This window comes from Pinus tabuliformis, chromosome 2_2 (assembly GCF_031772625.1).
Source record: "Pinus tabuliformis cultivar Carrire ecotype Pingquan chromosome 2_2, CPIR1, whole genome shotgun sequence".
Lineage (NCBI taxonomy): Eukaryota > Viridiplantae > Streptophyta > Pinopsida > Pinales > Pinaceae > Pinus > Pinus tabuliformis.
The window spans coordinates 191,082,655-191,097,100 of NC_142300.1; the positions used below are offsets into that span (position 1 = coordinate 191,082,655).

The following is a 14,446-nucleotide window of genomic DNA, read 5'->3' on the forward strand; positions in this document are numbered from 1 at the left end:
ATCCAACTCAACCAGATACAAGAGAACCCATCACACCATGATTATCTAGAAATAGCAAGGCAAGGCTGAAGAACACTGTCACACCTAGAAAAACCCATGCCAATGACAACAAGAGAACCAAATACACACATGCATGTGCCATGCATGCCAAAAATAGCAAGGAAATAACACACGCAAATCGATACTTGCAAATAATTCTGCTGTAGATGTTAGATGCTGCTCTTCCTTGCTTGATCTTTGCTTTCCTTTGCCCTATTTGTCCTTCCTTTTCTTTCTTTTATCCAATGCTAGAATGCTCCAAGAATGTTCTAAGATTCCAAGAGTGAGAGAGAGAGAGAATAGAGAGAGCTCCAAAACTGAACTGACAAAAAGTACCAACTAATCCTCATAAGCCTTTTTATTAATGAGGCCTCTATTTTTTTCAATTTTCCATTATTTTCCTTCATTTTCCTCCTCACATGAAACCTGTGACCTTTCACCTTCCTTTTCTCCTAATTTCCATTACTTTCATAAATAAAATGCCAATTAATGCCTCATGCCTTTCGAAAGCATTTGCCATTGCCTTTTCCAATTTCCTTAGCCACAATAAACCAAATGAACACCCACACTAGGATGTTTTTCCCAACACTAAGCTTGGAATATGTGTCCCTTGACCTTGGTTATTATTTTTACATGGAATTTTGACCAGGGCTATTAAAAAACCCTCCCCCTTGGGGGAACATCGTCCTCGATGTTCAATGACACCTATAATCAACAAGACTGCTGAGAAGAAAAACATAGTGCCCATGGAGCTTTATAACTTAGCTCGATGCAATATTTGCAATGATCAACCTGTTGAGAAGCAAACCAACATGACACATAACAACATAAAAACCATAAAAACATGATACCCATACCACTTATTGGATATTATAACACAACTCATGGTGGTGTTTACATCCATATACATATGTACATATACCAAAAACATTCGCTCAAACAACGAATAGGGAGGGATACATAGCCCGCATCTGATCCACCATCTCCTATGTTTCTTCATCGGGCCCAAAGTGTGTCCACTACTCTTTAGCCTGCTCGATTGCTCAGTTCCAAAGCATGAGCATCTTTTTCTGCAATATGCACTAAGGTTCTAGCTGGAATTCTCCATTTGGCTCCACCTGCAATACAAACCAGTCAATCACATGATCAACATCTTTAACATACTTCTTAAGCAATGACTCATGGAAAACATGATGGACTTTCACTTTCAGAGGCAATGCAAGTCGATAGGTTATTGGTCCAATCCTTTCAAGAATATTGAAAGGTCCACAAAACCGAGGTGCTAGCTTGGCACATGATCCAATCATCAAAGATCTCTTGTTGGGCTTGATGCGCAAATACACCTGTTCATCAACATGAAACTCCTTAAACAACCTGTTTCGATCTACATACTTTTTATTATTATCCTGTGCTGACTATAGATTCTTCTTGATAACCTGCATTTCCTGTTCCATCTCTGCCAACATGTCCAGTCCTATCAATACCATTTGCACTGGATCACTCCAACTAATGGGAGTATTACAACTATGCCCATATAGTTCCTTATATAGAATCATCCTTAGTGACTCTTGATACCCGTCGTTATAAACAAACTCAACCAACAGAAGGTACTCCCTTCTCCTCTGCTGATTCATCACATACATCCTCAACATGTCCTCCAATATCCTGTTGACCCTCTCTATCTACGAATGATAAGCTATTTTGAAGGCCAACTCTATCCCCAAACCTGCAAATAACTCCTTCCAAGACTTGGAAGTGAACTTAGCATCCATGTCTGATACAATATTTCACGCAAAACCATGTAACCTCACCACATATTTGATGAATACCTGTGCTACATCATTAGCTGAATAAGAAGACTTCACTAGAATGAACTGTGCTACCTTTGTCAACCTGTCCACTGCAACCATGATGGAATCATGTTGTCTAGATGTCCTTGATAAACCTCTGATGGAATCCATGGAAATGACCTCCCACTTCCACCCTAGAATCAGAATCGACTGTAGTAGTCCACCTGTATATCTACATTCACTTTCACCTGCTAATAGTCCAAACATCTAGCCACAAACTCTGCCACGTCCTTCTTCAGATTCAGAAAATGGTAAAACTTCTTCACTGTTGTTAATATCTTCTGGTATCCCGGGTGACCTGAATATGGTTTTTCATGAAACTCTCGCAAGATAGTCTTCTTGGACCCACTATCATTTGACAAATATATCTTGTCCCTAAATCTGACCAAACCATCTGCTATAAGATGATATTCCAAATCCTGACCACCTTTACCCTATTGTGACTTATGCATAAGCTCCATGTACCTACCATCCTATTGTTCTGCCTATAAGATCCAATCTTGTAAGTCTATCCCATAAGAACTCATAACTGCTATGTGATTCACTTGTACTCTCCTACTAATAGCATTTGCTACCCTATTCTCTTTACCCTTGATATACCTGATCTCAAATTCAAACTCACTAATCGTGGCAAACCATCTAGCTTGCTTGGAATTCAGATTTGGTTGGTCAAATAAATACCTAAATCCACTGTGATCGCTCATCAATACAATCCTCCTACCAAGAATATAGTGCCTCCACATCTTCAATGCATGGATGATTGCTGCCAACTCAAGATCATGCGTTAGATAATTCTGCTCATGCTCATTTAGTTTCCATGACTCATAGCATACTTGCATCAAGAATCCACCAAGTCCTCTCTTTTAAGCATCTGTACACACCAATAACTCTTTGTCTGGATCTGCAGTCTTTAACACTAGAGAAATTGTCAACAACTGCTTCAATTGCTCAAAACTGGCTGCACATTCCTCTGTCGATTCAAATTTCTTACTTTACCTCTACAGTGATGTAATAGGATATGTAATGTGAGAGAAGTTACTGATGAACCTCCTATAATAACCTGCAAGCCCCATAAATGATTTTACCTCATCCACATTTCTAGGAGTTGGCCACTCCATGATAGCCCTTATCTTCTTTAGATCCACTATTGTGCCTTACTTGGAAACAACATGTCCAAAGTAATGTACCTATGTCTGAAAGAAAATGAATTTACTAAGCTCGGCATACAACTAGGCTCTCTCAGTAATCTCAACACTGTTGCTAAGTGCTCGACATACTCTTCCTCATTTTTAGAACATATCAATATGTCATCAATGAACACAATAACAAACTTGTCCAGATAAGGATGCAATACACTATTCATCTAACATATAAAAGTAGCTGGAGCATTAGTCAAACCAAATGGAAATACAAAAAACTCATAATGCCTGTACCTAGTCCGAAAATCTTTCTTGTAAATGTCCTCCTCTTGATGTGTACATGATGATATACAAATCTCAGATCGATCTTTGAGAACATTGCTGCTCCTTTCAACTAATCAAACAAGTCATCAATCCTAAAAAATGTATATCTGTTCTTAATGGTCACCTTTTTCAATTTCCCGTAATCAATGCATAGCTTGAGAGTACTATCCTTCTTCTTCACAAACAACATCGGTGCACCCCAAGGTGATACATTGGCCTAATGTATCCCTTGTCTAGCATTTCCTTCAACTTCGACTTCGACTCTATTAAATCTAGTGTGCTCATCATGTATGTTTCCTTCAATGTTGGTGCTACCCCTGGTACCAACTAAATGGAAAAGTCCACTTCTCTGTGAGGTGACAACTCTAAAATCTCTACGGGAAACACATCCTGAAACTGTTGCAAGATCGGGTACCTTCTGAACATCTCTGTATCCTCAACATCCTTACCTTTATCACTAGAAATATGCACTACAAATAACACATGCCCTTTTATGCAATTGCACTTTTCTTTCATAGCTATCACCATTCTAACTGATGTTGCCTTCTTCTTACCTTGCAAGATTCTTTGTTCTCCATTGTCATCCAAACACTCAATGGACTTGTCATAACAATCCACTTTGGTCCTATAAAGATACAACCAGTCCATACCCAAAAACATATTATATGATCCCAATGGGAATACATTCAATTTGCTAAGGTAGGCATACCGTTCAACTCGAATGAACAAGCTCTTAACCAATGATACAGTCTCTTCTTTGTAGTTGTAGCTAACTACACTAACCAAGATTCTGCATGCACTTCTTTATTCAAACCACACTTATCCACCATTTCAGGACTAACATAACTATAATTAGATCCAGGGTCAATCAAAGTGGAAATAAATTGATTATAAATCTTACCATCCATCTCGATAACAATTGCCTGGTGTTCTTCCTGCTTGTTATCCAATGTTGCATAGATACGAGGAATACTCTGCCCAACATCCCCAATAGTTTGTACTTCCTGTGCACTATAGATCTGAGCCCTACCACCCTGATTCTATAGACAATCCCTCTTAAGATGTTCCTTACCACATGTCCAACACTGCAACCGTCCTATACCATCACCTTTATTCTGTTTCCCTCCATGATATGACCCATTAAACTTCTTGTAATGTGCAACATTTTCTTTCTCACCTGCATCCTGAGGCCTTGTTCTTTTCAACCGCCATTTACCTTTAGCTTTGTCTTTCCCTTTCCAACCTTGCTAAGATTCTATCGTATGCTTTGATAGCTCATAACAATGCTTCAATTTCCCAATAACTTCCTCAATCAACTGAGGCTCATCATACTCAATCCGATCTCTAAATTCTAATGGTAATCCATTGAAAAATATCTGAACTTTTTCCTTCTCATCTTTAAGATATGGTACATATCTCAATAACTCCAAGAACTTGGTCATATACTCCTCATCTGTCATCGACCCCATCTTTAGCTCATAGAATTCATTAGCTTTGTTGTCGTAGTACTGCTATGACAAATACTTCTTCCTGAAAAGTGTCTTGAATTAATGCCAACTCAACTCCTTTGTCCTGATGTCTCTAACCTGCTTCACATCTTCCCACCAGATGTATGCTTTCCCTTTGAGGCTGAAGATAACTATTATGGCCTTCATATTCTTTATGTAATCATGTAACTCAAAGAACTTCTTCATCCCAAGTAGCCATGCTTCTGCATCCTATGACTTTGTCAAATATCCATCAAAGGTAGGTGGATTTGCTTTTTTAAACTCAGTTTGAAAATATCCCTTGCCACTCCTCTTTTAAGGATGATAACGATAATGATCATAATGCCAATCATAACCAAAAATAGAATATATCTTATGTCCATCAACTCTCCTATGTGGAGTGTCTAAGAGCCCGCCATCTTAGATCGTGTCATTCCTATCTGAACTGTGCCCACCATGAGACATACTACCATATGCCCCATTAGTTATGTCTTCCTGCCTATGGCTGATACAAAGTTGTCCCTGTCTCTGAAAATCTGACAAAATTTGAAGGATTACTACATTGATTTCTGTTTGTTTTTCCTGTGCCTGCATGATTTTGTCATTATCTGCCTTGCAACTTCTTATTTCTTGCTTCAAACTTCTCAATGTGTTTTCTAAGTCAAAAGAGTTCCCAACACCATGCTGCTCATATGATCCATAGGGAGAGTCTCGTGAACTGTATTCTACCATCTTGCTAGTCATCTTTGATCTCTTTCCTGCAAGTAAAACACGCCGCTAAAACCAAAACATAACATAATCAAGATACCTCAGTATAGTTCAGGGAGGATATCTAATCTACAAGATCAACTAGATTAGCACGATACATGTATAATCATAATTATATCAACATATAACATCTATTTAACCACTATCCACTTATCAATTCTTGATCATAACAACCACATACCATGACCTCATGCATGACAACTACAACCATATCAATGTATGCATAACAATATATAAGCACTGACATGCATAACCAACATACACTTATGATTAACACATCCAACAACACACCATCCACTTTCACATGGTGACACCATTGCAACCATGACCACCACCATGCATACACAACAAATACATAGAGCACAAGCATAAATAACACATATATGCAACTGACATGAATGCATGACCAACATACCGCCCATCCAGTCCAAGGGGTGAACCATGCTTTAATACCACTCTATAACACCACCCTCCCACATTTACCCAAGTTAATTGGTCCTCTGGGGTAAACATGTGACGAAAGACTACTATGATGTGATTTGACTGCCCATGTATAGTTAAGGAAGTGGAACCAACAAAACATAACCATTCTGACCTTCCACACATGATACAAAACGTTCAGGAGCCAACCAACCTTTCCAGGTGACCAACACTCGAGAAAACTTGGCATTTCATTGATGTAGACCCTCAATCGCTCCCATGACAAGCCATGCATGTGACATAGGCCTTCCAGTCACTCCCAAAACAAGGCATGCCAGTGACTATGCACTTTTTTTAGCTAGTTCTGAGTCAGCGACCTTAGATTCCATGCCACTTTTTTAGGGCCAGGATTCAGGCCACTGCCCAGAACATCATGAAACTTTCAAAAATGATAAATAACAATGGAATAAGGATACTAATGTAATAATTGGTACAAGGCCATAAACCCCCTACTAGCCATGACAGGTATTTCGTCAAACATGTCACCAATATGTAATCTACAGGTCATAACAACATATATGAGCATAGGGGTCTCATACTTATTTGAGATTCATAAAGAAGCATTGTTGCTCTATCACCATAGTTGCATTATCATCTATTAGGTCATATATTCATTGTACACACTTACAAATCAAAACATGATGAGAGAAATACATCAAGTCTATCATAAAACATACTCATAACCAACATAAATAACAAAGACATAACAACCATAAAATCCACCTATAAGGCAATACATTTACACATGAAATACTAAGGAGAAAAAGCTCTTATTGACGAAAGCAAAAGCCAACCAGGTATGGGACTTCCACAAACCACTTGACCATAGATTGGCTGAACCAAATATTTCTTTCAGCGAACCACCCTCATGCCATATTCCAAGCATGGCTGCGGGACTCAAAACCAAACCACACTAGGTTTCCTTAGGCTTTACCGCAATCCCCACCAGATCATTACAGCCTAAACAAGCATGGATGCCACCAGATTTCTCCACTTACACCGTGAGGAATTTTCCTATCTCATAGTCTCTAGGATTTACAGTATATCCCACCATACAACGATCAATGATTCCTAGGCCTAATCAAGACTCCACACTATAGGCTTTACCATATATCTTGCCATTCATCAGTTGAGGATTCCTAGGCCCGATCGAGGGCACACACCTATAAGTTTTACCATATATCCCACCATTCATTGATCGAGGATTCCTAGGCCCATCGAGTCACATAAAATCCAGCTTTACCATAATCCCACCTTCTCCGATCCAAGGATTCCTAGGCCCTGTGTTCCTTCTTTCATAGACCGCCTCACTCAGTTTTGAAACCATCTGACAATCCAACTCAACCATATACAAGAGAACCCATCACACCATGGCTATCTAGAAATGGAAAGGCAAGGCTGAAGAACACTATCACACCTGGAAAAACCCATGCCAGTAACAACAAGAGATCCAAATACACACATGCATGTACCATGCATGCCAAAACTAGTAAGGAAATCACACATGCAAATCGATACCTGCAAATAATCTTGATGTAGCTTCTAGATGCTGCTCTTCCTTGCTTGATCTTTGCTTTCCTTTGCATTCTTTGTCCTTCCTTTTATTTCTTTGATCCAATTCTAGAATAGAGTTAGAGAGAGAGAATACAAAGAGCTCCAAAATTGAACTGACAAAAAGTACCAACTGATCCTCATAAGCCTTTTTATTAATGAGGCCTCCATTTTCTTAAAGTTTCCATTATTTTCCTTCATTTTTCTCCTCACATGCAACCTGTGACCTTTCACCTTCCTTTTCTCCTAATTTACATTATTTTCATAAATAAAATGCCAATTAATGACTCATGCATTTCCAAAGCCTTTTCCATTGCCTTTGCCAATTTCCTTAGCCATAATAAACCAAATGAACACCCACACTAGGATGTTTTTCCCAACACTCAGCTTGGAATACATGTCCCTTGACCTTGGTTATTATTTTTCCTTTATTAACTTTATTACATGGAAATTTGACCAGGGATGTTACAGGTTATTGGGTCTTCCTCTATTGGTAAGAAAGAAAAAAACCAGTTTTAGCCGAGTGCAAACAACTATTAGTAGGCTTACAAGGAGACAAATACAACTAGTAAGATAAACCTATAGAGAAAAATACACCTGTATAAGATCACAAAATCCTTCTAATAAAGCAAAAACTAAGGCCCAACTGTTGTATGATAAATATCTCGAGGAGGTACAAGCTGAACAAAATGAAGAGCTTTGAGAGGAAATTCTTAAGAAAGTGCAAGTTGAGCAAATAGAAAAATTTCAAGAAGAACAAGAATTATACACTAATGGAGATTATACTAAAGAATACTTTGTAGAATCGAGCCAAATCCCTTAACAAGAACCAAAGGAATACTCGCTTCAAATTCATTCACCACAGCAAGTGCAGGAAGCAGATGAAGGACAACCAACTGAACAAGTTCAAAAGTAAGAAGGCCTTGAAAGTCAAGTAAACATGTTGAATAAATTGAAGAAAAGAAATAAGATCATTAAAGAGTAAAACAAAATTTACATAGGGAAGAAATGGTCAATGAAACAATAAAGTTAGAGAATGAATTATTGAAGGACATGGCTTACAGAAACAAAGAAAAATGCCAAAATCTAAAAAGAAAATGAAAATATCTATATCGAGAAAATCTCCATAGCATCCAAATTAACAAAAGGTTGGTAATAAGGATTAGTGGCTTGAAGGAAAAGTTGAAAGAAAAAGTTGACATAGCAGAACCCTCCAACACCAATATGAATCTTCTTATCCAAGCAGTTGGAGTAGTGCAGGACAACAAGGAAGTCAAATTTTGACAGATAGACAAGGAAGAAAAACAATTTTTACCAATGATCAAAATACTAGCAGAAGTCTCCAATTTTGGTTGCATAGGGTCATGCAAAAAGATCAACATGGGGGAAAATGTTGGGCTTCAATTTTCATATCCATGACCATCCCATTTTTGACATCACATCTTCATTTGAACCTTCACTTTACACCATTTTTATCCATTTTTGGTGTTTAAAGAATGAGTTTAAGGTAAAAACCATTTGCAATATTATCCTTTTATTTTTAATATTCAAATGTTTATAAAAATTTGTTTTGTTACTAATAAGGATGAATGGTACCAATTATGTTGATACAAGAGTCAAGTCACCAATTTGTTCCACATCAATAGGAAGGATTCTTGTACCAGAAGAACTGATCCAAGTGAAGGCAAGGTGTTAGGTCCCTATACTACTAGTGTAACCCTTTATTGTTATTAGTACAACCCCCTTATTATATTGTTGTGCCCATGTAGTCCCCATATTGTTATTATTGTTCCCTATAGAAGCCCACTATTGTTATTATTGTGCCCTTACATTATTATTGTTATGTCAGCTCTGATTATATTATGACCCCTTAGACTCCTATATAGAAAGGAGGTCTTGTCATTTGTATCATCCAAGAATTGTTCATTTGTGTAATGTAAAGGAGGTTTCCCCCTCGAAGAGGCTGAATTCTAAGGCATTGATCTTTATTTTCTATCTTTTTGTGAGTTGGTTTCATAACATTTGGTATCAGAGCTTTGGATTATAGGTTTTCGCTGCTCAAAACAAGTCATCGTGGAATTTTCGCTATAACTTTTTCGCTACGAAGTTTCAAAAACTAAAAAAGAAACCCATTTGAGATGGAATTAGTCTAAACCTTGAGTCCAAATTTCAGATCTTGTCTCATATATTTTCAGATATTTGATCTGAGGAAGTTAGGGTTTTTCCAAGCTCCCAAATTCAATCTCAAACAGGTCATCATGGAAATTTCACTATAATTTGTTTTCTATGAAGGTTCAGACTCTAAAATTAAAACCCCTTTGATATTAAATTGCGGGGAAGCTCGGGCCCGAATTTCAAATCTTGTTGTGCTATATTTTCGGAGATACAGTCCAAGACATTTAGGGTTTCTATAGGTTCCAAAATTACATCCCAAACAGGTGACTTCGGGAAAATCGTCATAACTATCTCTCTGAGCATTAGATTGAAATTTCGTAAGAAGTTATAGAAAGAGGATCATTCTTCTGAAAAGGTATATAATCAGGTCATCTTGGGAGATTGTTTCTAACCCTTTCTTGGAGAATCCAATTTCTATAAGACTGGTGGCATTGGAAGGAGGACGCAGAGGTCTACCATAGGTCGCAATTTCAGAACCAGGAGATATGAAATTACAGAGTTACAGTCGTTTCAAGATCGAGCTCCTAAAATCAAGAAAAAGCGATATGAGGAAGTTTGATGGCAAGGATCCGGTAAATTGGATACTACAGATGGAGAAATATTTTGATCTACATGAGGTGCAACTATTATAAAAGGTACATATTGCATCTTTATATTTAGAACTGAACCAATTTTTATGGTATAAAGGGCTTTGTTCTTGTAAAGAACTTGTAACTTGGTCAATTTTCATGGAAGAAATGATAGCACATTATGAGGATACAAAGAGTAACACCTTCTTTAGCCAATTGATAAATCTTGAACAAAAGGGTTCAATGGAAGAGAACATTGAGGACTTCCAAAAATTGAATATAAGGGTAAATGATATTCCATAAAAGAAAAGGATTGATGTCTTCATAGGGACTTTAATGGATAACATTCAACATGAGGTTCATCTTTAGGAACTTGATTCATTGGAGAAGGCATTCAAGTTGACAAGAAAAATTGAAAGCGAAATTATGGAAACAAGAAATCCCACCACTCACGACTATAATTATGGACGTGTTTTTTCTCCTAGCCTTCCACAACCTACAAGGTTTACACCACAACAATTGGAAGAAAAAGAGAAAAAGGGCTTTCTTACAATTGTGATAGCAAATACACTAAAGGTCATAAGTGTGCTGAGAAGAAATTATTTTACATAGATTATGAAGAGGAGGAAGAAAGATCAAGAAACATCAAAAGAAGAGGATATACACCAGGAACCAACCCCAGAGAGAAGAAATGAATCTGACCATATCTTGTAAGGCATTGGCAAGAATTACCACTCCTCAAACTCTCAAGATAGAGGGACATATCAAGAAGAAAAAGGTTCAAGGAGTGAAAGATCATATAGAGAAAGAAGAAATGAATCCGACCATATCTTGTAATGCATTGGCCAGAATTACCACTCCTCAAACTATCAAGATAGAAGGACATATCAAGAAGAAAAATGTTCAAGAAGTGAAAGATCACATCGAGCATCAACAAATGAATCCGACCATATCTTGTAATGCATTGGAAGAAATTACCACTCCTCAAACTCTCAATATAGAATGACATATCAAGAAGAAAAAGACTCAAGCAGTGAAAGATCACATCGAGCATCAACAATAAGTTCTCAAACTTTTAAAGGATAACGCCACTTTGGTGCAGAATCGAATGAAACAATAGGAAGATCAACATCGCAGTGAAAGAAGTTTTGATGTAGGCGAATGGGTATTTTTACGGCTACATCTCAAGCAAGCTATTTATGAGAAGGAAATGTTGGCAATACTACATGCACTTAAGAAATGGTGACCTTACCTAATGGGTAGACACTTCAAGGTAAAAATGGATTATGATAGTCTTAATTACTTTTTATAACAAATATTATCTTTAGAAGAACAAAAAAGATGAGCCACAAATATGTTGGGTTATGACTTTGAAATCATCTACAAAAAAGGGAAGAAAAATGTTGTTGCAGATGCACTCTCAAGAAAGGATGAGGATGTGGAAGCATTGTTTTGTGTTATTTCTATTATCCAACTAGATTGGATAAATGAAGCAAGGGATGAATGGAAGAAGGATGAAGAAGTGTGGCCACTCATTCAAAAGTTGTAGAAGATCCCAGTTCAAACAATATTGCTAGAACTTGATGAGGAAGGAAAAATCATATTGGAACCTGGAGCAGTCACAAAAACAAGAACCCAACAACTACGAAATCGATCAATTTTAGAGTATCTCATCAATTGGAAGAACTTACCCGCTGAAGATTCCACATGAGAGGACAAGAATTTTATACAGAAGCATCAAGAACTACTCAAGCATTGAGGACAACACTTTTTGAAGGAGAGGGGCATATTAGGTCCCTATACTACTAGTGTAACCCCTTATTGTTATTAGTACAACCCCCTTATTATATTGTTGTGCCCATGTAGTCCCCATATTGTTATTATTGTGCCCCATATAAGCCCACTATTGTTATTATTGCGCCCTTACATTATTATTGTTATCTCAACTCTAATTATATTATGACTCCTTACACTCCTATATATAGAAAGGAGGTCTTGTCATTTGTATCATCCAAGAATTGTTCATTTGTGTAATGTAAAGGAGGTTGCCCCCTCGAAGACGCTGAATTCTAAGGCGTTGATCTTTCTTTTCTATCTTTTTGTGAGTTGGTTTCATAACACAAGGTGTCAAATTGGGCATAATATCATGGGATTGTCATCATTTTTCTCCAACAAAAGAATACACATTGTAGTTTCAATTGTGTTAAGTCAATTTAGCATAAAAATATGGCATTGACCCTAATTTTGGGAAACTCTGTTAAGCGATTTTCCTTTGTATAAAAGTAGACATATGGTACATAGAGATGTTAGAGAGAAAAGGAGACGTATATTTATACATAGTCTGTTGTATCAAAACTCTATTTTTCCAGTAATATTAGAACGAATTTATGATATAGTTGCAGTAATTGTTTGAAATATTTATATCATCACTTACCAGGAGGGCCCATTGGTACGTGCTGCTTGTATTTTGTTATATGATTTTAAGCTTTCATATGGTTTGGCATGAATTTTATTTAAAATTTGTGAGAAGTATGCTCCGTTTTCTTGTAATCATCTATTATTTTCGTGTAATCACATACTTTAATTATTGTAATTACTTACTATTTCTATAATCACGTGCTTAAATTATTGTAAATTGTTTAGAATTCTTGTAGTGATCTTGTAATCACAACAAGAACTCCCGTAATACCTATTAGAATTCTTGTAGTGACTTTGTAATCACATAGGAAAAGCTGTAGCAATTACATGATTTCTTGTAGTGATCCTATAATCACACACGATCCTACTTATTTGTTGTAATTACATATTATAGTGTTTTCAAGTAATTTTTTTTTTTTTTTTTTTTTTTACACAGAAACGGTTAGATCGATGTATTGATTCTTGGCTGGAAAGCCTTAATTCAGAATACAATGAGGTAAACAGAGATCAGATTTCTCATCTGTCACGATCCAATTGACTTCCTTTCTAATGAGTTTGCGATTTTTGCTAGTTGTAATTCTTGTAGCTTTATCTATCTTTCCTAACTTGCAAATACAAACAAAATGCTTCAATAAAAGACAGTAGAACATATTAAATAGACAGTTAAGGGATGGGATCCCAGCCTTCGTCTCCGTCTCTTAGGAGCGCTCCGGGGGGGAGAAGAACCGCTTTGTTGGCTTCAACATCGGCTTCTTTGTTGTTTTCTCTCTTTACATGAAGAAACTCCAAATTCTGAAAGGTATTTGTTAGGAATCTAATTCTGCTCAGGAGTCTTGATAATCTTAAAAAGGAAGGAGAGGAATTAACCACCATGGCCATTATAATGGACTGGGAGTCCCCAAAAATAATTGCATCTTTGATACCCAGAGAGATGAGCAGCTTGAGCCCCTGAAGGAGAGCCAGAGCTTCAGCTTGAATGCTGGAGTTGAAGCCCACTCCCCAAGCATATCTAGATTCAGTTTTGCCTTCTGCATTTTTAATAACACCACCTGCTTCGGAGCTGCTGGGGTTGCCTTTTGCAGCACCGTAAAAGAAGAGAGTTTTCCTTGCCTTCTTTTTGCAAAACTCAACGAGTTCTGTAGCCTTGAGACGGATTTTCCAATGCTTTAGTGGGGGGGGGAAGCCTGACATTATCAACAAAATGAAGGCCCAGAGAGTCTCCCCAAGCTGCGTCTTGATCACTAAGGTCTGCCCTGTCTAGCTGTTCTCCCAGACACTCTTTCAAGTGGCTTTTGATTTTGACCCAGATTATCTTGGGGTCGCTCTTTTTGTCATTGAAGATCCTTTGATTTCTTTCCAACCAAATGTGCCAGCAGGTTAATTTAGGGAGGGCGAGCCAGGTGTTTTTGACATGAGGGTTCTGAGAAATGCCACCAGGATATAAGCGCTTCCAGTTTGAAAACAATTCTGAGCAATGATTAGGAGGAGCAAAGTCAGAGTTCAAAGGGCTTAACGCCTCCTTCCAAAGAACAGCTGCGTATTTACAGGAGAGCATCAAGTGAGCGGCAGTTTCTTCATGATCTTCGCACAACGGGCAGCGTGAGGGACCGATAATGCCTCTTTTACGAGGTCTGTCCTCTGTCAGG

The 14,446-nt window shown here is 37.5% G+C and overlaps 1 protein-coding gene across 1 annotated transcript; it reads right to left on the bottom strand.

The window, feature by feature from the left end:
• Positions 1-13,463: 13,463 nt before the first annotated feature.
• On the bottom strand, positions 13,464-13,991 carry LOC149192040 (uncharacterized). Its single transcript, XM_089406819.1, has one exon. The coding sequence runs from the start codon at positions 13,989-13,991 to the stop codon at positions 13,464-13,466; it is 528 nt and encodes a 175-aa protein (XP_089262945.1).
• Between the last annotated feature and the right edge of the window lie 455 nt (positions 13,992-14,446).

Excerpts from the sequence above, each read along its gene's own strand:
- LOC149192040 (XM_089406819.1), bottom strand. The coding sequence starts at position 13,991 with ATGTCAGGCTTCCCCCCCCCACTAAAGCATTGGAAAATCCGTCTCAAG.